This window comes from Mauremys mutica, chromosome 11 (assembly GCF_020497125.1).
Source record: "Mauremys mutica isolate MM-2020 ecotype Southern chromosome 11, ASM2049712v1, whole genome shotgun sequence".
In the NCBI taxonomy this organism is placed as follows: domain Eukaryota; kingdom Metazoa; phylum Chordata; order Testudines; family Geoemydidae; genus Mauremys; species Mauremys mutica.
This window is the reverse complement of record NC_059082.1, coordinates 17,871,453-17,898,537: the sequence shown is the minus strand read 5'-3', so window position 1 is coordinate 17,898,537 and position 27,085 is coordinate 17,871,453. Positions and strand designations below refer to the sequence as shown.

The 27,085-nt window shown below is 38.8% G+C and overlaps 1 protein-coding gene across 2 annotated transcripts in view; it reads right to left on the bottom strand.

The window, feature by feature from the left end:
* Positions 1-1,959: 1,959 nt before the first annotated feature.
* BNC1 (basonuclin 1) overlaps positions 1,960-27,085 on the bottom strand; it is an 89,176-nt gene continuing 64,050 nt past the window's right edge. Inside the window, exons 1-5 of one of the 2 annotated variants that reach the window (XM_044978830.1) lie at positions 26,659-26,746; positions 11,152-11,254; positions 10,760-10,995; positions 7,602-9,529; positions 1,960-5,065 (exon numbers count right to left, since the gene is read on the bottom strand). In XM_044978830.1, the coding sequence (XP_044834765.1) occupies positions 4,381-5,065; positions 7,602-9,529; positions 10,760-10,995; positions 11,152-11,254; positions 26,659-26,667 (2,961 nt within the window). In that variant the 5' untranslated portion in view covers positions 26,668-26,746 and the 3' untranslated portion in view covers positions 1,960-4,380. Of the gene's footprint in view, positions 5,066-7,601; positions 9,530-10,759; positions 10,996-11,151; positions 11,255-26,658; positions 26,747-27,085 lie in introns of those variants that run through there. The other variant, XM_044978829.1, reaches the window with a different exon arrangement.

The following is a 27,085-nucleotide window of genomic DNA, read 5'->3' as shown; positions in this document are numbered from 1 at the left end:
AGGTAGGTGGCGTTGAAACTAATTTTGCAGTTCAGGCCATTCCTACTGGTGGGACAGGAGTTAACTGTGAACCAGCCCAGATTTTGAAGGTCTCTCAGTACATTTACATGACCCTGCTGGTGCAATTTTAACTGGTTTTTAGGCTTTTACATCAATACAAGGAGGCTAATAGGCAGGGGCATGATGGGTGGGAGGCAGAGGACCTAGCTCCTCCTCTGCACTTACCCTTCCAGCTCCCCTACTACCCTCAGGTCATCTCTTCAACTGGGACTAATTGCCCCATACACCTTTTGTAGTGACCTCTGCTATTCAGCAGGTAATCTGGGCATAGGTGCTGGAACTAGGGGTGCTGGGAGTGATGCCAAATCCCTTCAAAACTGGCTTGAAGTGGTTTCCATCATATACAGGGCTTACAGTTTGGTTCAGTGGCTCTCAGCACCCCTCCCCCATACACATTGTTCCAGCGCCCCTGAATCTGGGCCCCCTCCTTAGGAAAACTCTGTTTATGCCCCTGCTGACAGATCGTTTCAGGGCCTGCTTCTCCACTCCAGACCACACCACCAGTTTGACATCACTGTAACTGCACTCAAGAAAGATATATCCACCAGAGTGGCCTGAGGTTTGCTGCAGTTCTTGTCATAGTACATAAAGTAGTACTGATGTGCCGAATCCTTGGGGTAACTTCAACTGAACTACACCAAACTATACCAGCAGGGGATCTGCCCTACTTACACCAGGAAGGGCTTTTGCAGTAAACTCCTGTGTACATTAGCGTGCACACTTTGTCACAACTACACCTACTGGACATCAGAAACTATTTAACCCTCCTCCTCCCCCCACGAAAAAACCCCTATCCTCTGAGCAGATCAGCTGTTCAAACTTAGAGCTTGGCTAAACTGTAGTTTTCCTGACTGCTACCTTCTTGGGAATCCCAAAGTAGTGAAAGGATCCAGTTTAAATAAAAAATTTAAAGGCAGCACACAGTGGAAACAGACACAGAGGAAGCAATATTTGTTTTATTAGGGCTAGCATGTACAGGCCCATTTCAACTCCCATGTAAGGCCGTGATCCTGCAAATGTTTACAACATGCTTATCTTTTCCCATGAGCGGTCTCATTAAAATCAAGGGGACTGCTTGGGCATAAATTTAAGCATGTTTGTAAATATTTGCAAGATTGATTGAGCCCTAGTTCAATGGGAGGATTTTCATTGCAGCGTTACTCTTGGGTCAGGCCCCAAAAGAGCAATATCAATATAGAACTTTTATGTATCTGTGTAACATGCCCTAGAAGTACCCGGGCTTTCACCATGATGTTATTTCCCTGACTTCCACGCTGGATAGGGGATGCAGGCCGTTCTAAGCACCATTTATTTCTAAAACTGAAGAACAGCAGTCTTCTTAGCACAGACGCAATGTGCCTCAGGTGGCACGTGACCAGGATTCATCACCGAATTTGGTCTCTAGGTCGGATCATTAGCTTCCCCCACAGGATACTGATGGGGAGTGCAATGTGAACACTGATCCGTGCCCCCAAGGCTGGCAGTGCGGAGACTAAGTGAGTTTAAGAATCTTAGGGGATCTTGCATCTTGTCAAAACTGTGAGCAAATAACAGAGTCTCAAGAAAGATAAAAACTTTCCCACGTATAAATATTTAAGGTGAGGCCAAAATATTTAACTCAAACAATATTCAATGCTGAGTGATTTACCTCTGTGTACTGTATGCAACAATATTTAAATAATTTGCACATTACAGGGTGAAGAATCAATACATGATCGGGTAACAATTACCTCATTATTTATAATAGCTCGTTAAAGTAATTATGCTTCCTTTTTGTGGCAGCAGTTACAACAACTGTCAAACCAAGGTTCTTTTAGTAGAGAGAATGTGCTTAAAGGATTATTTAAAAATAAAGTGGCAGAATGATAATTTTCCAGTTATAGAAACCTCTTTGCTTTGAATCGAAGACATTATCATATGTTTTTATTAACACATACAAAATTCGTAGGGTATACAAATTGTGTTACCATTTTGGAAACAGTGAAAAACTAAATAACTGGGCATTACAGTATCTGTTTACATCACACTTGGTTTCAAACAGACCCTTAACGATTAAGCCAGCACAAATATATGTAAAAAGCACACCAAATAGTTGGTAACAAGTCATGTGTTTGTGCCACCAGAAGACCAGGGTCTTTTGTAGCATCCAAGATTATACCATTGGTTTTTAAGCTAAAATCCCCATCAATATTAATTCCTGCTTCAAAAGTGAGGGCACAATCTGGTCTCAGCCTAACAACTTTTTTATCCTAACCGCTTCAAGCCTGAATTGTTTTAGTGAGAGTTTTAATATCACAGAGACCTACTGTAAATATAAAATAAAATTACTGTACACAACATATGAAACCCATTTCTAGTAAGCACAAAAATTTACAACACTGCAAATGTCATGGTTTTTTCTTATGCGCACACACAACCAGATTTTCAAAAGAATTAATGAAATATTTAGTCCACTTTAGCTTCCTTTATACAATATAAAATGGTTACAATACTGTAGTATATTTTAGAATAAGTTAAACATCAAGACATATGGCAATAGCTTTGTACTAGTCTTCCTAAAACCTAAATCAGAAATTCAATCTAATCTTGTTCAGTCACAAAAATGCATAAAGACTAAGATCCAGTTACACTGGAAACCCAGACTAGTCCTAGAAACCACAAATACTCTAAGCACTTTGGTATATGTACAAATTGTGCTGTCATTATCATGCTTGCCCACTACAACTCATGAAAACTTGATTCAAAATGGAAAAGTTTACTAAATATTTTTAAAAAGTGGTTTTATAAAGCCTGCTTTAGCATTTCTTTCTGCTATTGAAAAATGATTCCGTCAAGTACACTGTTGCACCACATGTACACACACAGCATTGGTATGACATAACTACAAATTAAATATTATCAAAGTGGTTTTTTTTTAAATACAATGCAAACCAGTCTTTAAGTGCATAGAACATAATGCAGAATACTGTTAATTACAGTGACAAATACAAAGATATTAAACATTTTAATAGATCTCAAGCAAGGTTCTAATATCAAAAAAAGTGTATGAATCAGAATAAATGTACTCTTTTTCCTATTGTTACACAGATAAATGTGTTCTTCCCATGGATGAGGAAAATCAACAAATCATGAAGGATACCTACTGCGGGTTTTTTTAAACTGTTTCTTTTTCCAGAGCTCCCACAGGTAGGGTGACCAGATGAGAGGAAGAAAATATCAGGACACATGGTGGGAGGGGAGTCGCCAGTGGAAGAAAAAAAAAAGGAGTACTGCGAAATATTGGGACTAATTGCGTGCTGACCAAAGATCGGTCAGGATGCAGGACAAACCCCTAAATATCGGGATGGTCCCGATTTTATTGGGGCGTCTGGTCACCCTACCCACAGGTTTGAAACTATACCTTTAAAATTATGAATAATTTGGGGGATTTTCCCTGCAGTATTCCACTTTTCGTGAAAGTAGAGGTAAAAAAATGCATTTGAAAATATAGTATTTACTTTTTTCTACCTCCGGGATATTTGCTGTGGTTCTGGAACCAACATGCTTAGCTTTCTTCTGCTAATACATGTCATGATCTCTCAGATTTAACCAAGAGACCCTCTTGCATGGAAAGGAATATTTCCTGTTTTAAATCTAGTTCTGGTCTATTCTCAAAGGGCCAGAATCCTGCACTCTTTATCCAAGTAAAATTCCCATTGAAATCAAGGAGTAAGGACTGCAGAATTTGTGGAGAATTTGCATCTCATCCTACATTCTCCTAAATTTGTATTTTGGCTTTTGAAATTCAGTGAAAACTAAAGTGAGAACACCATAATTTATTTAATACTGCAAGTGAGCCTCTGACAATGGCCTCAGGAATAAAATGACAGTCCCCAAAGCCCCAACCCAACCAAAGGACGTCTCCATCTTTATTGACATCCTAGAATACTACTCCCATTTAACATGTAAACATAACAGGATCCAATGGGATGGAGGTTTCTCCTTTGAACTTCGGACTGTAAGTGAATAATACTTTGCAAACTGTCAAAAAGACTTCAGTTAATGGTGTCACATTCACCCCAATGCCAATGCAGCTTTCTTTTCCTTAAAGAAGTTTCTGTTATTTAACGTCAAACAAAATAATGGTTTAAAATGATGGCACCACATTTTGCTCAGTGAAGCTGTAGGAGAGCATCCATATAAGTGAGAGCAGAATTTGACCCCATATGTTAAATGGGCCCAGCATCAAATGAGGTTGGTTTGTTTTGTTTAAAAATCTTTCCAACTCTTTATCTGAAATGATTTACGCTTAGCAAAAAGTCACTTGAGATTAGTATGTTGTTACTGGAGGCTATTTGGTGATCTGGTCAGACTTCTGTGCAAGTTGGGATTCTGACTATGCCTGTTTCGACTGCGGACAGATGAAAACATTGTGTTGCAACCTGGGACTTTACATTTGTGGAGCTGGCGGAGATGCACGGTTTTGTAATGGGCCCTGAAGGTTCCTTTATTACTGTAATTTTTTTGGCATATATGACAAGTTATTGGCAAACTGGAAGGTAAATTTGTAAAGCTTTGATTAGCCTTCTCAATTACACTACAGTCCGGGTAGAGCTCTTCATTGGGTATTAAGCTTGGCCCTTCACAACTTTCATCGCTATCATCCAAAGGCATGATGCATTCTTCGCTTCCTCCATCAGAATCCCAAGAGGAGTGTGCACTGCTCTCAGACTTAATGCTGGAAGTAGTGCTTAAATCCAGAACAGCACCATCATTCATTGGATCATATCCATAATTCTCAGAACAGGGTTCTCTGATTTTGCTCAGTGGAAAAACCAAGCTGCCTGTTCTGTTCATTCCTTTGAAGATTACAGAAGTCTGTCCAACATGTTGTTTTAAAGACACATCTTGACAAACCTCCTTAGCCATGTCTTTCAAGAGGTATGTTGCATTGAAATAGTTGTCCTTGAATTCCAGTGTATCTTTGGTCAGAAGCTTATGATGAAGATTTAAATTTGAACTATGTCTAGAAGAACAAAGAGAAGCTTAGCAAAAATGATTTTTTCATCAATACCTAACAATACCTAATTGTTTGAAAACAATTAACTAAGAAATAGTAACCAATATTTGGTAGTCTGCGTGAACTGTGTATGTTTAATCAAGTGCCATTATAAGATTAAAGGAGAAAATTCAAACATCTGTACAGGTATTTGGCTTGACTCGGATCTCACTTGTACCTGTGTGAATCAAGAATAACTCCATGGAAGTCAGCAGCCCAGATACTCTCCTGTGCAGGGCCACTGAGAGTGGGTTCGGGCCCCAGTGAAATTTTTTTTTCAGGCCCCCCAGCAAGGGCAGACTGGTTAAATAGGGCCGACGAAGCCGGGCCCCGGGCCCCCTTCCGGACCACCGGGCCCCGGTAATTTGTACTGGCTTCTCCCTCTTCTCGTTGGCCCTGCTCTTGTGGTGTGGCTACTTCATGCTTCACTCACATACTAGACCTAATGCTGGCCTAGAGGGGTTACAGAACAGGTTGGATAACCTCTTCTAGCAGGACTCAGGTATCAAAGAGTGGATTGGGTAGGGTTAGATGAGCCAGACAGTGGACTTTGAACCTATCCCACCCCAGGACAAAGAGGTGAAAGAGACTGGCCCCTGGACCTGCTCCATAGCCAGAAAATAGAGGGCTCAGGTCAGTGAAAGCTGCTGCCTGATACCATGAAACATGTGCCCTGCTGCAGCTGCACCCATCTGTCCAGTGTGTCTCCCTGAAGAGCTCACTTCTGCACTCAACAGAATGTTTTGCTATATCCACAATGCAATTTTCAAACAGGCATCACTTTGCTCAATCTAAACCAACTTTCTTCACACACAGGCAGTCATTGCTCATCTCTGACTTCCAGCTAACTTCCAGACCTCAGCCATTTTTGATATATAAAAGAAGAGGGTTTTTTTTTAACTTGTACCCTTATCTAACTCCAAAAATGGCTGCAAGAGCATCATCCAGACTTTAACATGAAAAAAAAATTCTTTCAACAGATATAGTTTCATCCAAAAGGATGGATTATTCAGAACATGATCAGCACATGAAAACAGGGGGCTATCGCTGAAAACTGTCTGCCCTGTAACTATAGCATTCCTGGTCCGGGCTAGAACAGCATTGCAGGAGAGGTATAGTTAATTCTTGTCCCATGTGGAGTTCAGGAACTTTCTTGTGGGATCATTTTGTTTCTCTTTTTAAACTAGGTGCTTGAGGGTAGCAGAATTAAAGTTAAAGCAATACAATGGTGTGGAAAGGCATTTGCAGTACATGTGTACGAACTGCAGCACAAGGCTTCATTCACCCACCTATTGTCACAGCTACACTAGAAGGGAATTCACTGCAGGGAAAAGAGAGGAAGCAACCCTGTCACTGCCCTCCCTTGGGACTTTGCCACTGGGGAGTAGATTTCATTTCTTGTCAGGACATCACAGAAGCCCTGCCAGCAGCAGATTAATTCAGTGCATCTCCTGACTGTAATGGCCACATCCCTCCCTGACTGTCTATGCCCACTTCCTGGACTGCATGGACTGGCTTCAGGTCTCCCAGCAGAATATGGAGTCCTGGTACCTTGTGTCACTATGAGCTCCATCCAGGCAGACTTTCTACAACCAGAGCCTGCAGCCTGAGTTACAGTGGTGTTAAACAGTGGAACCAATGCAATGAGTCAAGTTCATAATCTTTAACAATGTTACCACCATTTCTCAATAAAATATACAAAATTGAGGGTTTCAACAGTAAAGTTGCATGTATGGAGCATTTTCAATTCTTGTTTCTCTATTAACTTATGCATATCAGACCTGAAATCAATGGATTTACAGTGGCATAAAACAGAAGTACCAGCAGTAACATGGGCCCATGGTATTTCATTATCTATCACGTATTATATGATCTTGTTATTAAAGACAGTATCATGACACATACACACAAGGAGTAGTTAACGTTGCATGTTCATCTTTAATGTTTGCATATGCTGACCTTGTAATGTGCAATATTAACTTTGTAGTAACTCAAGGGAAAAATCCTGCTGTCCTTATCTATTTTTCCCTCTCCACTTGGTTTAAAATCCTTCAGTGGGACTTGCATAAAGCAAGGAAAGAGTGAAAACTGAGTGAAGCTATTATGAGCTGGCCCCATAGTTTTTGCATTAAAAAAAAAACATTAAGATACACACAAGTACATAGTAAACCCATGAACCCACATGTGTATATGCTGGAAAAGTGTTGAATTCACACATTGTGCCTTTTCATTGATATTCTAAAGTATTCTTTCAACTATTCCAATCTTTATCAGTTATGACATTTTCAAGGCTTTATTTAAAACCTTGTAGTCTAATAGAAAGAAAATGTTTCTTTCAATGGATTTTCATTTTATGAACATTCTGATAAGTTATCATACCCGTTATAGGTGGATACACAGAAAATCTTTGCAGCTCCATATTCCTCAAACACTTATTTAAGTTTCAAATTAGGCCCCCATTGTGAATGTAAAATAAATATAATTTTGTTTATAATTTTCTTACCTGTCTCGACTTCTACGAGAAGGGAAAGCAGCATTACAACCCTCAACTGTGCAAATATGCATTTCTTTCAGATGTACATTTTTATAATGCATTTTTACACTGTAAGGGTTTTTAAATGTCTTCTTACAGATGTCACAATGAAAGCGGCTTTCTGCCTTCTGAATCCCTAGTGTATGTTGACTGATATGATCCATATCTTTAGAGTCTTCTAAACAAGGAATAGCAGCACCCCTGTTTGACAAAGCACTGAAAAGGCCCCCGGTTAGCAAGTGGTGGTGCAATTCAGTGCAATCATTATTAGGAATCCGGTGCTTTGACTGCTCTTTAATATAAAGAGAGGATGTAGTCACTGGTTTTATAACATCACTGTGGTGTTGTTCTGGATCTTCAGACACCATTTCATGAGAAGTTATTTTTAATGCTTGGTTTTCTTCTGGCGTAACCTCTCTCTTAGAGTGATCCAATTCATTCTCAGAGGTTTCCTTGACGTATTTGTTATTTGGCTCAATGACAGAATCAAAATATTTTGGGCCCTCTACCCCAGAGAGAGATTTCCATGAATTACCTGAAATGGGGTGCTTTTCCACCCTGTCACTCATCTGCTTTTCAATCCTATGCTCACAGGTCTCCAGTTCTCCATCGCTTACCACCTGCAGAGGTGTATCATCTTCCGAGCTGGCAAGGTTGCTGTTTTCATTAGCTGTCTCAACAGCTTCTTTCTCTATTTTGATGGGCATGCTCGATTTACGGGATTTTTTCTTGGGTAGTGCATCAAATGGCAATCCTTTAGCAACCAGCTGCTCAGGTATTGATGAAGAAATGAGAGGTAGAGAAGGGAGTATGCCTGGGGTATTAGCAAGCTCCGCTGGCGTGACTGGACTGCGATAAAAAGGAAGAACTGGCTGAACTGTCTTTAAGTTTGGAAAGAGAACACCGTTCTGTCCAATACTGGGAAAACTGGATTGCACCTTTGAATCTGTGCAATGGCTGACATAGCTGGTAATAGGTCTGCTACCTGGGGTTAAAATGGTAAAGTCTGTCCTTTTAGTTTCTTCAGGTCCAGCGATAGTCAAACCATTCCTCAGGTCTTTATCTCTGTTGTTTCTGTTCATTGGCATATGGAGTCTTGGGTTGGGGTTTGCACTATGACGATTTCGACTTCGCAAAGAACTAAACACCATATTGCAGCCTTCAATTGTGCATTTGTGTTTGATCTTCAGATGAACAGCATTATAGTGGATCTTCAGAGTTCCTTTGTCATAAAATGTCTTTTCGCAGGCAGTGCAGAAAACTCGTCCTTTTCTAGGCCCAATGCCATTTTTTTCAATAGATATAATTTTATTTTCTGGAGATAACTCTGTCCTTTCAAACTTTGTTATTGTATTATGTGAGCTAGAATCACTTAAAGGGGCATCGTCTTCTGTTTTAGTAGTGGCATCTGGGCTGTTTATGCTCCTCTCGTTTTCAACTTGAAATGAAGTAGAACTGGAAATTAAGAAGCTGCTTTCAGAAAATGGTATCTGAACATCTTGTTTAGTTTCATTGCTGCGGTCTTGACCTTGCTCAAGCAAATGTCTTTCTGGTGGTGAACCTATCAAAGGTGGAGGCACTGGACTGAAAAACTGAAAAGGCAGCATGAAAGCCATATTATTTACAATGTTCTCAAAGTGATGAACATTGGCAGGGCTCATTTTGTCCATGGAAGAAGAAAGACTAGGACTTCTTTGATTGCAACTTTCTATAAATGCCCTAATATCCAAATTAGTCGTTGTTGTAGGTATTATAATTGACTGCCCTTCTTTCTCCTGAATTGCCATTAGCTCTACAATGGATTTAGTTTCTCCAAAGCGAAGAAACTGCTGCAAAGTAGCCAGTTCTTCTTCATTGGTCATTATGCTCCAGTGATCCAGCACCTTTCCTGAAGCATCCTAAAACAGAACATATTTAAAAGAGTGATACATTCATTTAAACGTATTTCAGACTCCCCTTTCTCAGAAGTCCTCTCCAGCAAGTCTGTAAAATTACTCTACTTACAGACAGTTTGATGGCAATTTTGTGATATTGTCTTTTGAGTTTCAACACAGTGGTGATCTTAGTTCTTTCTGAACTAATAGTAATACTGTCTAATAAGCTATTTTGTAATTTTTTTCTGAAAAATTAAAACACGTATAATTTGAACAGTTAGCAACATGTAAGTACAAAGAGCAGAGATGGAGCAATCAGACCAATATTTAGCTCCACATTTAAGTCAAGTATTCTTTCACTGCAAGTTTAATAATCTTTCAAGCAACTAAGATCAGAGAACAAATGAACCTGTATTGATCTATCGCCAGTGTTCACAGAGCATAGCTGTAATTACACTAGAGTGTTGGAGTTCTTTCAAACTCTAGCTATGCCTAACTTTTCCCAATAACTACAATAAATATTTTATCACAGAACATGTATTTGATGGCCTACTGAGATTTTTCACAGTGCATGTAAGAGTTTCTAAGATGATGAAGAACGTAACATCATAAATTTTTCATCTGATAGAGGTTCAAGGTAATTGATTCCATATTTTTAATCCTAACACTAAAGAGCAAGATTATCAAGACCATTAAATATTGATTTGTGTCATAATATAAGATCATAATGCTACTTTACATAAAAGGTAATTTCCAGCCAGTAGCATCTGTGTAAGCACGTAGGGCCAAATTCATCTTTGGTGTAGCTCCACTGAAGTCGGTGGAGTTACACCGGAGAAGAATATAGGCCATGGTGTTTAAATGTTGACAGATTAACTTGTAAATGTATTATCCCACCATACAAAAATAAAATCAAATAAATTGTTAAGCAATACTTTGGGTCAATTCCTGAGGCCTTTACTCAGACAGACCGCTATTGACTTCCTTCCTCTTAGGCTGGTCAATGTCAATAGATATTTATCTGAGTAAAAACTAAATAAAAACTGAGTCAGGGCCACATAATTTGTACAAGTGTATAGTTGACTTTAAGTCATATCATGCCATCAACTTTTTAAGCAGAATTCCTCATGGAATTCAATTAAAAATAGATGGCTCAATGGGATCCACGGATACCAAGATTCAACTGGAAGACATTTTAAATTATTACTTTGGTCAACTATTTTTTCTGTATTGACTAGGCTTTCACTACAATACCTGTAGCACGTATCCACGTATATAATCCTGCAGTGTCCAATCCAGTGCATGGAGAATCTGTATTACCTCTTCTTGCTTCAGGACACTGAAAAGACGATCTAGCAGGATTTTAAGGCGGACAGGAATGGCTTGGGTTCCATACAGCATGAGGCTACTGATATCGAAGACCACATTGGATTGTACTATCTCTACCTGGCTTGTTGGATACAGGTTGGGGATCCTTAATTTGCTTAGGGCTGAAAATAAAATTAAAACAAAGTAGAAAAGACATGAGTGTCAAGAGTTATACACAACTGAGTGTGATGTATATTAAAAAATCCAAGAGCTGAGATACTATGGTGAGGAGGGCTATTCAAGAACCTAGATAGATAGATTTACAAAAGCAATATTACCATGTGCTACCCATCCATGTCGACACTGGTCACATTGTCGTTGGTTTATTTTTCCAGGTTTGAAACACAGACAACTACAGTTCACCAGAGTGCATCGGATAGCCTGGAAATTAACAAAACAAGTTTATTGGTAACAAGCAACATCTGGAGCATGCACACTAAATTTATATATTCATACAGACTTTTTAATGAAGTATAAAAATACATTTGGATAATGCATATAGATCACATATGAATACACATATCGATTTAGCTAGGTGGACAGCCCAGTTACCACCTGAGCTGTGAAAGTCAACAGGGCTGCTGCTGTGAACTGGCATTACGGGTCACCCTCTAGAGCAGCAGAATATTATGAGCAGCAAAATATTCAGCAACACTTTCATAGGTCGTTTGGGATTGGTTGGGGAGCAGCAGTAGAACTTCTAGTGCTTCTAGATGTGTGTCAAATAAATAACTTAAATGCACCACTAAAATAAATTTGCTGTTATCCATTAGAAAATTATGCTATGCTTACATGCAGCTTGCAATCCATTTTTCAGCAGAGTTTAAAAAGAGAAATGAGCACAGAGAGATAAAAGTTCCATTCCCTGACAAGCCTACTTTTTTGAAAATACAGCTGGGCCAATCATGGATTTTTTGGTTCAAAAAAAATCATTTAGGGTCAAATGAAACATTTAGTTTAGACCAGTGTTTCCCAAACTTGGGACGCCGCTTGTGTAGGGAAAGCCCCTGGTGGGCCAGACCAATTGGTTTACCGGCCGCATCCGCAGGTTCGGCCGATCGCAGCTCCCACTGGCCTTGGTTCGCCGCTCCAGCCCAATGGGAGCTGCGGGAAGTGGCGGCCATTACGTCCCTCGGCCCGTACCACTTCCAGCAGCTCCCATTGGCCTGGAGCGGCGAACCGCGGCCAGTGGGAGCTGCAATTGGCCAGACCTGCGGACGCAGCAGGTAAACAAGCTGGCTCGGCCCGGCCCGGCCCGGCAGAGGCTTTCCCTACACAAGTGGCGTCCCAAGTTTGGGAAACACTGGTTTAGACCAGAGCTGTAACAAGGAATTTTTGAGCCCGAGGCAAGGGCTGGCTCCAGGCTCTTTGGCGGCAATTTGGTGGTGGTTCCCTGAGTCCCTGTCGGAGGGAAGGACCTGCTGCTGAATGGCCACCACTGCTTCATTCATTCTTCGGCAGCAATTTGGCGGCAGGTGAATTGCCGCCAAAGAATGAATGAAACAGCGGCGGCAATTCGACGGCAGATCCTTCCCTCCGATAGGGACTCAGGGACCTGCCGCCGAAGAAGCAGCAGCGGTAGAGCGGCCACCGAAGTGCTGCCCATTGCGGTAGAGCTGCGCCCCTCCGCTTTGCGCACCTGAGGCAAGTGCCTCACCCTTGTTACGGCACTGGTTTAAGTCCATTTCAAATATTTTTTATTGTTTTATATAATTAAAGGAAATTTTTAAATTAACATTTATTTCAAACCAAATTGAAATATTTCATTTTTAAAATGTCAAAACAAAACGTTTGGGGCTTTGGGCTTTTTTTATTTTATTTTAACCACAACAATTCAGTGAAACTTAAAGTGAATTCAAGAACAGTTTCAGTGTCATGGTAATTGCATCTTTTGCACACACACAAAAAAAAGTTTCAGCTAAAACTTTTCACCCAGTTCTAAGTGAAAGTTAATGACATTTAGTGCAATCTAGTGCATCGTATAAGCAACATATTTGATGAACAGAGCATCTTTAAGATCCAGGGATAAAGGTTATCCCTGGCAGGGATTGTTTAGCAGTATTCACGTGGCGGATATACTCTCCCAGAGGCAAAAGAAGTCCGTCACCCCATTCTCAGTAGCAACACTGCAGTTCAGGATAAGTACTACAAATCCTCATTAATAGAATGGCTTCACTTTGTTTATTCCATGTATTCAATACATTGGGCAGGCATGTTTAATATTAGATAATATAAGAAAAATTCTTGAAGGGTTATAGATGAAACACAAAGTGCACATAGATTAGCAACCTGTTGCATGGCTTAACGGGTGTACCACTTTGCTTTCACTGGGGTCATCTATAATACAAATCCAAATTAGTATTCAGATGCTCATATGCAACAGGCCAATGCAGCTGTGTTTCCTGGAATACATACTTCTCTCCTTACAGACCCATCTTGTGCAGGAAGCGAACAGACAACTCTGAGGTCCTGATTAAATCTCCACAGGGATTGCTACAGAGTACAGCATTTGTACGACCAAGTATTTCTTAGCTCTGTTATTCTCAGTACAGCACTTAGTGTCCTGAATATACTTTTTACATAAATGAAATATTTATTAAGGAGGAGTTAACGTGAAGGAATTCATGCATCAGAAAGTGCATTGGAATATAAAACACTTCATAGTCACAGGATCTAATCTAAAACATGGCTGAATTACACCTTGTACAGTAAATACAGGGTATACATATTAAAACGAAAAATGTTAATATGAAATAATGAAGAAGGAAAACAGTCATCCCAATGATGTGCACCAATGATGTGCACCAATGATGTGCACCAAAATAGGACATTAAGAGCTGCAGCAAGAGACACAGGGAACAGGAAGAGATTTAAGACATTTCTGCAGCTCTTTTAAAGTATGTTCTGATTTTGTTTTTGGGTGTGGCTTCTTTAACACCAAATCAGAAAACAAACAACCTTTTCCCTCCATCCCAGAAAAATGGAGATCTTATTTATAAAGAGTTATGGAAATGTCTTGTTCCCTGTCTCTTACTCCAATTCTAGCCCTCCTGTATGTATGTAATGCTATCAGGCTGCATTTCCCGTTGCAGTTCTCATAAAAGGCATCACCAGGGATTCCACAGCTGTCCAATTCATATTAATGCAGATTTTGAAACATTTTCAGAATTTCATAGTTGAAAATGTTTCTTTTAGAATGGATTCTTCTGTACCCCTCTAAAGCAGTGGTAAAAATTCAAAGCAGTTTTCCTTCAACATATTGAACTTCAAATAAGTTTGGCATTCAGTAACTGAACTTTTGAAACATTTCTCCTTTCTTCTTCCGCTCTTCAGGCAACCCACACCTGAGAAAATATACAAACTGAAAAGCAACTACTTTCACGGGGCCTTCTGTTTCACACACCATCTCCACCTCAAGCCCCAATCCTGTAAAGACACGTAAGTAAAGCTACTCATGTACTAAACCCTTTGCAGGACTGGGGTCTTGGATGTAACTCATCACGGAGGAGCTATTTGTGGCCACCCTCCCAACCTGCATGGTCTCAACAGCCAGAAGCTACTCCCAACCAGCTATGCTGAGTATTATCTGCCATTCAATAGGTCTCTGGGACTGTTCCAGTTTCTTCAAACTTCAGGTAAAATTGGAACTTGCTGTATTTATTAATATATGGTCATAAATGGCCATCAGACTGAGAGGATGGAGAGACCAAATACCTCAGTATGTCAGACATGAAACGGGGCTCTTTGCCATGAGCATTTCTTCAGCCATTGAGCCTCACTGAGGGCAGGGGAGAACCCTACCTTAGAAGTTCACGTCTAGGGCGCTCTAGTGTGCAGTGCCTTGTTTTGTCGCTAGATTTAGAATTTTAAATTTCATCTGCTTGAGTATCTACAGTATTTATCCTGAAATCTGATGAATATTAGTGTGCACGCAAATGACTAGGTTCTAGTGACTACAAGCTGAGATTCATTCTCCTTTGAAAGAACAAGTGGCAACATGGCCATTCAGCCGATGGAATCATTTTTTGCTTAATCCCTTAAAGAAACCATCGCAAAATGCTAAATTCTTGAGAAAAGTTTTGAGAGCCCTATAAAGTCATAAAATACACATGAGGCACCATGAATTGCTTCACTTTAGTGCAGGATATATTTTAGCTTGAATCCTGAAATTTTTTAATAGAACAGTAAAAAGCCATAAATTTCTTTTATAAGGCTAAAAAAAGCATGTTGTGCTAGGCAGATGATTCATTTACATCACGAGATGTCAAACTATAAAGTGTAGTTCAATTCTTCTACCTCACTGTGCCATAATATACTATAACTTGCATAGATTGCACCTTCTTCCATAAGGCTATTCTGTTAGTCCTATAAGCTAGATCAGAATTTCACAAATGTCTCTTTAGCAGCCCCTCCAAGCAATGTTAAAAAGAGGAACTTTATTTTGCTGCGAGGAATAATAGAAAGATGTACAATAAAAGTTGCTGTCATTATAGTAAGTTAATTGAGGTTATTTCACAAGCTTTCACATTCTTTTTTCCTCTGCTGCATTCTGTATGCTACTGACCTCTAAAACTGTTTTTAATTCTTTTTGTATGTAGTTAACTAAGATAGTTGAAGTGCATTTAATTTTGCACTTCAGAGATTGACCTTTCCTGTATGATGCATGTATCTGTTTCACTTGTCCTCTTGTCTTTATTGTGTATATATATGTAATGTAAAATTTCTTGAATGAAAAAAACTGGACAAAGAAGGAGGGACATTGTTTTTACATGCATGTAAGTAGCTATTAAAAGGGCAAATATAAGTCCCCCCTCCTAAAAAAATACTGGTTTTTTTTTAAATCCAGATATTGATGCTTATTGGAAGCATGCTTAGATATGGCTAGTTCATGAATTGGTCTCTCACCAAAGAACAACTCTTAAATCAAATTTTTCTAAATTGACTAAAATTTTAACATTCCAGTTACTGACAGTGCACTCACTGAATAGCATGGCCTGAAATTTGTTTTTAAACATTTCTTTAAACAGGTTTGTAAGGGCTTTTCTCCATTCGAGCTGAAGTTTAAAGGCGCTTTTCAGCAAGGAATCTGATTATAGCCTTGTGATGGGGTTCCCCCATCACCTGCTAGAGAAGGGAGAACACCCCCAATTAGAGATACATTCAACATCTGTGGGGTGCTTTGGCTGATTGCCTTCTAGCCAGAGAGGGCACAGCTAGATGATGATTCACTGGACACCTGGACATTATAAGTAGACTGAAGAACCTCAGTAAGGGAAGGAACTGCAGAAAAGGCAGGACTCTCCTGCAAGGAGAGAATCATGAGGGGCAAGGAAGGCTCTTGTGAGAGAAGTCTGGATGGGAGGACTGAGAGGGAAGCTGGCAACCTTGTACCTGGGGAGGGCCAGAAGGACCTTTCTGTTTATGGTTGATTGGAACTTATTACATTGGACTTTGGATATCCTGGAAGGGGGTGAGAGTGGAGAAGTGAGCAGCTAGGCCAAAGAACAGAAAAATTAAGGGCAAGCCGGTGTAGGGCAGAGTAAGCGGCGAAAGGGAATACTAGAGGTGCAGATCAGTGCAATGCCATGCCCTGATGCCAGGAGGCCTACGTCCATGAGAAGGAACAGTGACAGGCCCCAATCTTTCATGTACATAAATGCTCAGCATGCTGGGAAATGCACCAATGTAAAAAAAAAATTACAAACAAACAACCCCCATGAAAAAGAGAAAAATACCACATACTGTTTTCAGTTATAGTCATCTTTGAATTATTTGTAAATACACTAGAAACAGCATTTTCAGAGAGAGGTGATTTTTCAGGTTGTTTTCTTTAATTTGAAATGTTAAAAATATAAATAAATGTGGCAGCTTTACAATATATTTGGTCTGACTTTCTACTCAGGATATGTACAATAGGTTATTCCTTTTAGTTCTCACACTGCATGTGAATGACCCACTCCAACTTCCCCTAGACACTTTTCTGTGAACCCTCAAATATCTACAGGGAAGAGCAAAATGTAATATGGTCAGTTAGATTTTAACATGATTCAACTGAGATTCAAGATCTCAAAAGTTTTCATTCATTATTCAATCTAGTAAAGAAATTTATGGAAGCTATGTTTAGATTAGTTCAAAATTAACTAATGTTAACAAGGTTTAATGACCAAACAACTTACCAAGCATCTAAAATAATATGCTATTCTTTTATAAAGAAACAGATAATTACAGAGATTTAGAATATTTTTGATATATAATTGCTTGACGTACTTTGTTATCTCACCAACTAGAATGTACACAGAATTTCTTTCTGTAGAACAAAAGAATAATTTTCCACATTTAATACATTTAAAAATTCAGAATCCTAATTAAAGGATTGGAAGTGCAGATGGAAATCAAAATGGAAAAAAAAACAAGTGTCATCCTTTCACTCAGATCTTTAATATTTTGTTCCATTTTCCAGAAGCATACAGCAGATGTTTAAAGTCTTCTGGTCTTATCAAGGATATTATCATTGCTTTCCAGTCACTCCCTCTTTCCTAAACGTGTCGTTTCCAGATCTATCACCACCCATACAGATATTTTTAAAACTAGTATTGAAGATTTGGGGCCAGATTTGTATCTTGGTTACATCAGCACAACTGAGACAAGAATCTGGCCCGTAGCTTTTTAATAAGAATGCATCTTTGCCATTGTCACAAGAGGTATACGTTTATCATCAAACTGAATTCTCAAAAGCTAGCTAACTAATCATTGAAAAGGCAGAGATCATCGCCAAAACATGCTGCCTAAATGTAATGACCTCCGACTTTTCTCTCTTGAGATATTGACATGGCTTTGATTATGCTTTGTGAGGTTACACTGAGGATCCCTTTTCATATCCCAGTCTTCAGCCTCTGTAGCTAAACAACGAGAAGTCCTTGTGGCACCTTGGCTTTTGTAGGCTAAAACCCACTTCATTGGATGCATGCAGTGGATGAAGTGGGTATTAGCCCACAAAAGCTTATGCTCAAATAAGTGTGTGAGTCTGTAAGGTGCCACAAGGACTCCTCGTTGTTTTTGCTGATACAGACTAACACGGCTACCACTCTGACACCTGTAGCTAGGCTCCATGGAGTACAGGAGATGCACATCATATGTGGGAGCGAATTGAACCTTGCCCAACTTCTGTGCAATAGAACCTCACCAGTTCCGTTGTTAGAGAGACCTCTGCACCTGTGGAGAAGGGGTTGGTATTTACCACAGAGACATGGCCTGACCATTTGGTAAAATATTTTCCCCTTGGCTAAAATGTGAAGGATTTTATACCTTCATATTAGAAACTGGATAATAAGTATCCATGGAGATTCGGTTCCCTTTTTTGGTTTGTAAAAAGTAGGATGTGTGCCTGTTATTAGGAAATGTTACAGGATGTCCTCATTCTAGTGTGCTTTTGAAGTAACACTGTAAAATGCAAAATCAAAGGCCAATTCTGATTCAGATCTGATGTCTCTCTCTCATGGATTTAAATGACAGCTACACATGGGGACCTGAGGCCAAAACTGGGCCTCCTATCTAATTTTCGTGTCCTGTGTTGCTGATAACTCAGGTTATTACCATTGAAACGTTTAAAAATTTGATTTTATTCCCCTGTAAAAATTTGATTTTATTCCCCTGTTTATAGCCATTTACTTTTACATTTCACTCACTTTGGACAATCATTGAAATTAGAGGCAAGCACAGCCCTAGTAAGTTATTTAGCTCATCTTCTTGCCAGTGCAGGACGGTTCCCTACAGCACATTTTCTAAAGCTTTGTCTTGTCCAGTTTTAATTTTGCCAAGCAATGAGGCTTCCACCACTTCCCCTGGGAAACTATTTCACAGATTGATAGGTCGCACTGTCAGAAAGCTTTTACAAATACTCAACCTCCATTTTCCTTGTCTTACCTATACCTCCTTGTTATTACCCTAATAACACTGCTCCTCCTAGATAATTAATATCCTCATATTTGTAGAGTTTTCTCTGATCTGCTCTTATTCAAGCTATATATATTTAACTTTTGCAATCTTTCCTCCAGCACTTAATTTTTGTTGCTCTGCTAAGCTTCCTGCATTTTATCATAACTGACCACAACAGTCCAGGCGTTGTCACAAATGAGCCGGGACTATGATTTCCCTGCTGTCTTACATGATGATTTTTCTACAGAGCCCAAAACTGCACTGTCATTTTTGGCTGCCATATCACATTATAAACTTATGCCTAGAATTGGACAAACTATTCGTAGGGAGTAACGTGAATAGCTTAAATTCACCCATTTTCTACTTGTTAATCATCTGAGAACAGACTTTAGTAGTTCAACTTATTGCATATTATTCAGTCAACACGTTGTGTGAAACTGACCTCTGGGAAGAAGGCCAGAATGAGGACCATGTACTGTTCTCGTGTACACTTTAAGTGATATATAGGTCTTGTGCTGGTCCTCTGCACAGGGGTGAATTTTACCTTGTATTGCAGCCCAGGGGTTGTTTGTGAAATATTTTCTCAATGTATGTCATTGACCACTTACTATTTATAGTGTGTGACTGGTCACCTCAGTCACATGCTATTCTTGTTGCTCCCAGACTGGATGGCTGAAACCTTTCTATACAGGAGAAAGACTCAAAAAGATTTTGAGTCCCTCTTCTAGATCATGAATTAAAGGATTTTGAGATGGCTGCAGGAATTAAAGGAATGGGCCAGATTCTCAGCTAATGTAAACTGGCATATCTCCAGAAAGTCCATGGTGTTATGCTGATTTACACTAGCTGAGGACCTGGTCTATTAATTAAGACTAGACTTCATATATTGCTCTGTGGTACTCCTCTGGACACTCAGTGTTTATTATATTTCTTTCCTGGGTCCTTGGTTGAGATTTTCAGAACAATGCCTGGAATTTAGCCACATATCTTCACTTAATGATAATCTTCTAAACTGCTCTGAAAATCAGTTTTCAGTTCATGGTGTGTTTATATCCAACACAAGTATACTTGTCCATTTCAAATTCTAACATTCATGCACTGGTATCATATTGTTGTATTTAGGTTCACCACTATGCCGAAGAATATTTAGACTAAAATAAATGAAGCTATTTTCATTGGGGGAAAAGAATCCTTAAGTTTTCTATTTATATTGGTCCAAATGCTGAGATTCTAAAGCCCTGCAGGATTTGACACATTATCTTTTTGTTTTATAAACAAAATCTCTCTCCTGAGAAGATATTATGATAAACTGAGAGTACATCTCAAGCATGGACCCTTTAAGAGCCCACAAAAAATGTATCATCAATGCAAAATGAGTACTGTTCTTCTAATAAAAATAAGACAGAGTAATATAAATTAGCCAGTGAACAAGTTTTATAGTGTTTTGTCCTGAGAATATACACATGGATATTTTGAACATATGTAACTTTTGAGTAACACTCTTTATGATAGGACAACATTTTTACAAGGACACTAGGATGGACTGCATGACCCAAGAGCTTTATTCCACATTGAACGTCTATGAATATCAGTTCCAGCTGATGCAGGTCATTACTGCACATTCCTCAGTAGCAAAAGGGTTCAGTGAAATTCTGGTCCCTGCGCAAAGGGCTTTATGCAAGAGACCAGCATGTAGGACAGGGATGGGAGAGACTCCTCTTCCCCAAACCAGAGGCAGGCCATGAGGCACATGCAACTTCAACCCCTGACTTCAATGACAGCAGAGCACCTTTGAAAATCCCGCTTACACACAAATATGGTCATACCTGGGTGCTGACACGTGGGTTCCTAAATCCATCATTAGCCTCCTAAATCAATGACCGCGATTTCAGAGGTGCTGAGCAGCCAAGCTCCCACTAAAGTCAAAAGGAGTACCAGGTGCTCAGCACCTTTGAAAATCTGAGCAAAAAGCTAACTATGGATTTGGGAGTCTAACTTAAGGCATTCAAGTTTGAAACTTTTGGCCAGTCTTGTGACATCACTAAACTCGGCATAAATGTGCATTGTTGGGAGATTATAACTCATAGGCATACACCTTTCATTCACAACGTTTACTAGTTCTGAGTATACTTTATAAAAGAAGACTGCAGAAAACACAATTAATTATCTGGATCCCTAGTGTATGAATTCAACTATAGACAATATTTTGTATTTAGAGTCAAATAATCAAACCTGACTTCCCTTTATACACCCACAATTTGAGGATACAAGTATATGGAGGTACAATTTCTACAACTTGACTGTCTACAGACCAAGTTCTGATTTACATCTGATGCTATCCCATTGCCTTTTGTTGACATGAACAAGATATATGTCAGCGCTGAATTTGACCCCAAGTATCTCACTCGTGGGTAAAAATTGATACTTAGATACTGAAATGCTTAAATTGTCTCTGCAATATTTTGTGCCCATAAAATTAAGGATGCAAAGGAAGTCCAGTTCAAGATGGAATTAGTACAGTCTATGTATATTTTCTATATACGAGCCCAATATTGATGACTACTCAGTCAAACCACCCACAGGCATTAACTTCAAGGGCTGGAATGGACCTCAGACTTATGGACCTATAGTCCGCAGTCACTTTGTTAAAAACTTCTCCTGATAAAACATTGCATTGAAAGCAAATGTCTGCAATAGAGAATTATACAAAGTAAAGGCTTTTTGAAAATTTTATGCCAGCATTCAGTCTTGCTTAACAGCAACGTTAGGAGCTGACGGATAGGTGTCTAGGACTGAGAGCCTCAGACAGAGAAACTGGGAGAGAAAGCGAATGGAGGAGTTTCTCAAAAAGGTAACATACCAGAAGGCCAGACCTTAATGATAACATAACTTGTGGGATGAAAAACGCTCCTCATGCAAGTCACTTACCCTCCAGGGCCCCTCAAGGCAACTTCTGTTAATGGCCACTGTCAAAATAATTACTAAGACAAAAGAAAGCGCACACACACACGCACACGCGCGTGCACGTGCACACACAACGGGTACTTTTAAAGCAGAACACACTGGACAGTAAAGCCCAAATTTGTTGTTAGACAACACGTTTAAAGATACACGATCTCTGCAATTGATCTTACATATTTATAAACAACCGGTATGTTCACTGAACGATTGTTTTCTCAAACCAGGAAAAAGATTAATAAAAAAGCATATGATCCAATTAGCATAGAACAAAGAGAAGTGGGAATTAGGGCTAGAAACAGTCTCTGGTGTCATCATCTCATGGGTATTATTTAAGCTTGACCCTACAACCAAATTGAAATTATTTTCACACATACTGAATCAGTAATAATGTTACAATGCACCATTACATAACTGCCCACAATACAGGAATGTATATACTGTAATACCCTGCAAAATTTAAGGGATTATGGAATACCCATTCCATGAAGCAGGGAAGTTTCTTTTAAAGTAAATTTATAAGGCAACCTATTTCTGATAGCATAGGAAAATTTCCCACTATATATTCAACAATGAATAATAGATCACCGCATACTCATTTGACAAACCACAGCTGTTTAACAGTAACATTTTTAGTTAAGGATTCTGAGGTAGGGACAGGTCATTGAATTTGAACAAAGTGAAAGTTATTAAAATAAACCCAATTGCGTCTCATTTAATGTTATATATAGGATGTTCCATACATACAGTTTGCACATATTTATGTGTACCCTGCATACAAACACACACAACACCATGTTACATTGAAGCTAGAGAGCCACTAAGGTTTAATTAAACAAAAACAAAACCCTAGATTAACACAATTTAATGTTTCAAATTTACACACAATAGTTAGGAAACGAAAAAAATATAAACAATATTAAGTTACCCACATTGCACATAAATGTACGCTTGAAAATGTACGGTAACAGTCTTACTAATATTAAAAAGTTCTATAGATGAGCAATGTAGGTGAGTTAATGTTGCAAAGATAATCTTAACTTTTTCCTCTGTTCACTTCACTGTTTAAGTCTGCAGCCATAATGTTATATGGACTTAATTTTTTGCATTTATTTTTTTCCCATTCTTTTAAATATTTATATTTTTAAAAAGGAATAACCACTAACCATACTCTGCAATAGACTGTTACACAATTTTACTTTACACAACTCCATAAATTTTAAACTCAATCACACTGTGTGTACACACACACACACAAGATACTGTCTATGATGCTACAAATTTACGCAATATTTTATGCAAATCCACAGCACTGCAGGCAGATATACAATTTAAAAATAAGTAATTTTTCCCTCAGCATGAATGAGACCAATTTTTAAATGACTTTTAACACTGTAATTTAATACCTATTTTCAAATACGCAGTGACTATTTCTCATTGTGGGCTAGCCACATGTGAAATTTGAAGCGTTAAAGTGTGACCATTTTTTCATTATCCATGTGTTTGTTAAAAAAATCTTAAAGTGATTTTAAGGCATAGAATGGATATTCACTGTTCGTAACTCTAAAATATCTATGGAGATTTCTTCCCTCCAAAAAAAATTCATCTATGGGCAGAGCCTGAGCATGGAAAGTTTTAGTCCCAAGAGAAAAATTTTTGGAGGCAGTTATGGGCAATTAAAAACAGAGGGGGCTGCAATGAAAGTTGTTTTACCATCTTACCTCTTGCACTTGCTAGGACAAAAATGGTGGCTGCAGAGAGAGAACCTAACAGAAACAGAGGACCTGAACCTGCACCAAGAAGCCAATTAGAACAGGATAAGGCCCAAAGGACCAAACTGCAGTCCTTACTCACTGGGTGTTTTGCCTGCGTAAGGACTTCAAGATTCAGCCCTGAATTTCAGCTTGTTAACTGCACGGTGACATTTACCATACACCAGAATATATAAAAACTACTTTTTTAAAAATAAAGCATGTTGCAGAAACCATGTTTTAAAATAAAAATAACTGAGATCTGCTTGCATATGATGCACTCTTAATATTATTTAGATAAAATACTGTTATTTTATTGCTGAAACTATCACCTTAATTTGTGGATTATCTGATTGGAAATGAAATGATACACTTGTATGAACAGATTTTTTATAATATTGTTCAATATTACTGAGGGTACAAATTTGCTTTATTCAGGACATTTGGTACCAAAAGGTAGGGTGACCAGATTTCAACTGTGAAAAAATGGGATAGGGGGTGGAGGGTAATAGGTGCCTATATAAGAAAACGTCCCCAAAAACGGGACTGTCTCTTTAAAAATGGGACATCTGGTCACCCTACCAAAAGGCACAACGCTGTTCTTGCTGGAGTAGGATAAGATTTCACCTGAGTTTTCAGTGAGTGCAGAATGTGGCCCAAAACTTGGAGAAAACTTTTCTATATTATTTTAAAGATGCATATTTCCAGTGGGTATGTATGTATTTGCGTTTATCATTCTTGTTAAGATATGAAGGAAAAGTGCAAGAAGGAAAGGTGCTATAGATTAAAGAAACAATTAAACATTTTTGTCACGGTTAGTGTTCCTAGGAGTTTTATTTGGGGTCTTCAGGGGAAAAAAAAGAATTTCCTCATGCATAGGATTAGAAATGCCTTTCACATCTGTTCACGTATTGCTAAAATATAACTCTGTTTATGAAATACTGTGTCTGTTCACTAATACCAAAGATTAATTCTAACCAAAATGCACAATTATAGTGTTTGTTAGGGAAAACTTAGTGGCATTATAAACCTAGTGGTATACAGACAACATAATAATATGGGGTATGCCCTTTGAAAGTCAATTAAATGTACTAATGATCCTTTTTAGCTGAAAAAAAATAGGTGGGGGGAGCATTCTTCAGCATATACTATTCTCTTTCTGTCACCATCACTAAAATAAAGAAAAACAACACACACTATTCTCAGCAATTAAAAATATCCCTGGCATCCTTCATCACACTGGAACCAGAAAGAACACTGGGGCTCCCTGAGTCATGTTCCAAGTCCTGTTCCCTGAATATTTGGAACTGAACCCCCGTTTCAATATTTTAAAAATCTGACTATAGAAGTATTGAGACTCTTACCTGAATCAAGTGCCTATGTATTTTTCAGTTTGCTGAACTATATTTTTGAAAAGAAGTTAAAAATAGAAACGTATGATCTTTTTTCCACCTAGAATTTTATCCTTACAATTAAAGGCTATTAGCTGGCATCCCCTTTAACCGTCAAACTCAGACAGTGGCAGTTCCATAGCCACAAAGAGAAGCAGTAAATGAGAAGAACATGTTACTACACTGCATTTGAGAAAGTTTGGCTCCAAGCTATGCACTGATTAATATCAGATCTCCTTCTTTACTTGCCTCTTGACAATCTTGTCACATCTGGCTGACAAATCCTTACAAGCTTATCCAAACCAAGGCAACCCAGATCATGCTCCAGGACTAGCTTGAAGGAAGCGGCAACACCAGCCATGCACTGATGTGCCATCATGAAACTAATGAAGCTGACTTCACTTGCAGACTGCAGGAACACGAAGAAACACAACATGCCTGAAGGTTTTGCAACATAACACAGAGCTAGCTCACCAAAAGATAAGACAATCAGCTCCTGAGGTTCAAGAAGCCAAGTAGTTACATGATTTTTTTTAAAGGGGTTTATAAAACACTTGAACAGCAAACTCAACCAAATGAACACAGCACAGTCTACCACTCCAGATCAGCTGTGCAATTTAAGTGCTAGTTGCCTTTCAAATAATGATTTGTTTTAAATTAAAACAATGAAAAATAATTACTTTTATTTTCTCTTTCCCTCTTCCTCTCAAACCCCAAAATCACAATCACCCATGAGTTCCTAGATTATCCAGTCTAAAAGAAACATTTTTTAAAAGCAGCTGTCATTTATTACCCTCAGTATTTTAAAACAGGATAAGCCATAGTCTGTATATATCAGAAACCCTCTCCATGGGTTAGCAATATGCCGACTCTTCATTTTTAAAACAAGCATTTGTTAAACTGGAGGCTAGGGTACTTGACCAATTAATAGAGCAGAAAGTAAAATGCTTTTTTTTTAAACACATCTACCAAAATAGCACTGGGTTAAGCTGACAGTTAATGCCATATTTATTTTTCTTCATGGCAAAAAATCGTAAGAAATAAAATGAGTGTCTTAAATTCTGATTCACTACTTATGCCTCCTAATTATTTGAAAGTAAAAACTGAAATACAGACATGCAGACTGGATCTCTAAGAAAAAGATTACTGCCTTATTTTTCTGGATGCTGAATAGTGAGCAGTGATTTGTATATAAAGGGCATACATTAGGCTCCACTTTGTGCTAATTCCACTAGAACTTCATCGTGAAAGGATATTGTTGTCTGGTCTCCAGTGCATATATACATCACAATAATGATAATGTATTTGCTTAAAGCACTTGGCTCAGAATACATTTAAGTCGCAAATCACAGATTTTATTGCTATTAATGTATAGTCAGGACTTGTACAATTAAACATTCTTATGTATTTATGATTTACGGATGCCACTACTTCAATAGGAAAACAATTATCCAAGCAATGGTTCTGTTTTATTACAGCCTTCTTAAGATTTTGCATTATTTATTTTCATAGAGCTCTTCCTATGTATTTCAGGTAGAATAACAGGATTTTGTAAATAAACTAGCCTAACACTTGCACAGTTTTTTTTAGTAATTAAGGCAGAAATGGAGAGCACAGTTTAAGAATCACTAAAGCCATTATCCAAATCAACACCACCACAGATTTTCGTGTTTCCACAGTACCTAGCCACAAGTAGAAGTTGTACACTGAAAATATGCATTCATATACAACTGCAAAGAACTTTCCTTACCTCCGACATTCTTACTGTGCATATGTTTCCAGAGCTATAAAACAGGTTCCCATTCCCTCAGCGAGTTGTACAAAGAAGTACTGGAAACACTCCTGTCTGTACAAGTACTAAGGCAGAATCATCACACGCCTCTTTACTCTTGTCTGAATCTGTGCACCTCCAGGTCTGATGTATGCTCAGACTGTGCACAGGGGAGTGAAATAAGATCCTCCCCCTTGGTGTTCTCCAGACTTACAGTACTAAGTTGTGTCTGCCTCTCACCTCTGCAGTGAGCTCTCACCTCAATGCCCCAGAGTGGTGTGTTCCAGCATGTCCCTCCAGTCACAGGGCAGCCCCCTCACAGCTGGCTTGAAGAGGCCATGACACTCATCTTTCACAGAGATTTGATCAAAAGGAGTCACAGAGGCTTGAGGCACTCCTAATGCAG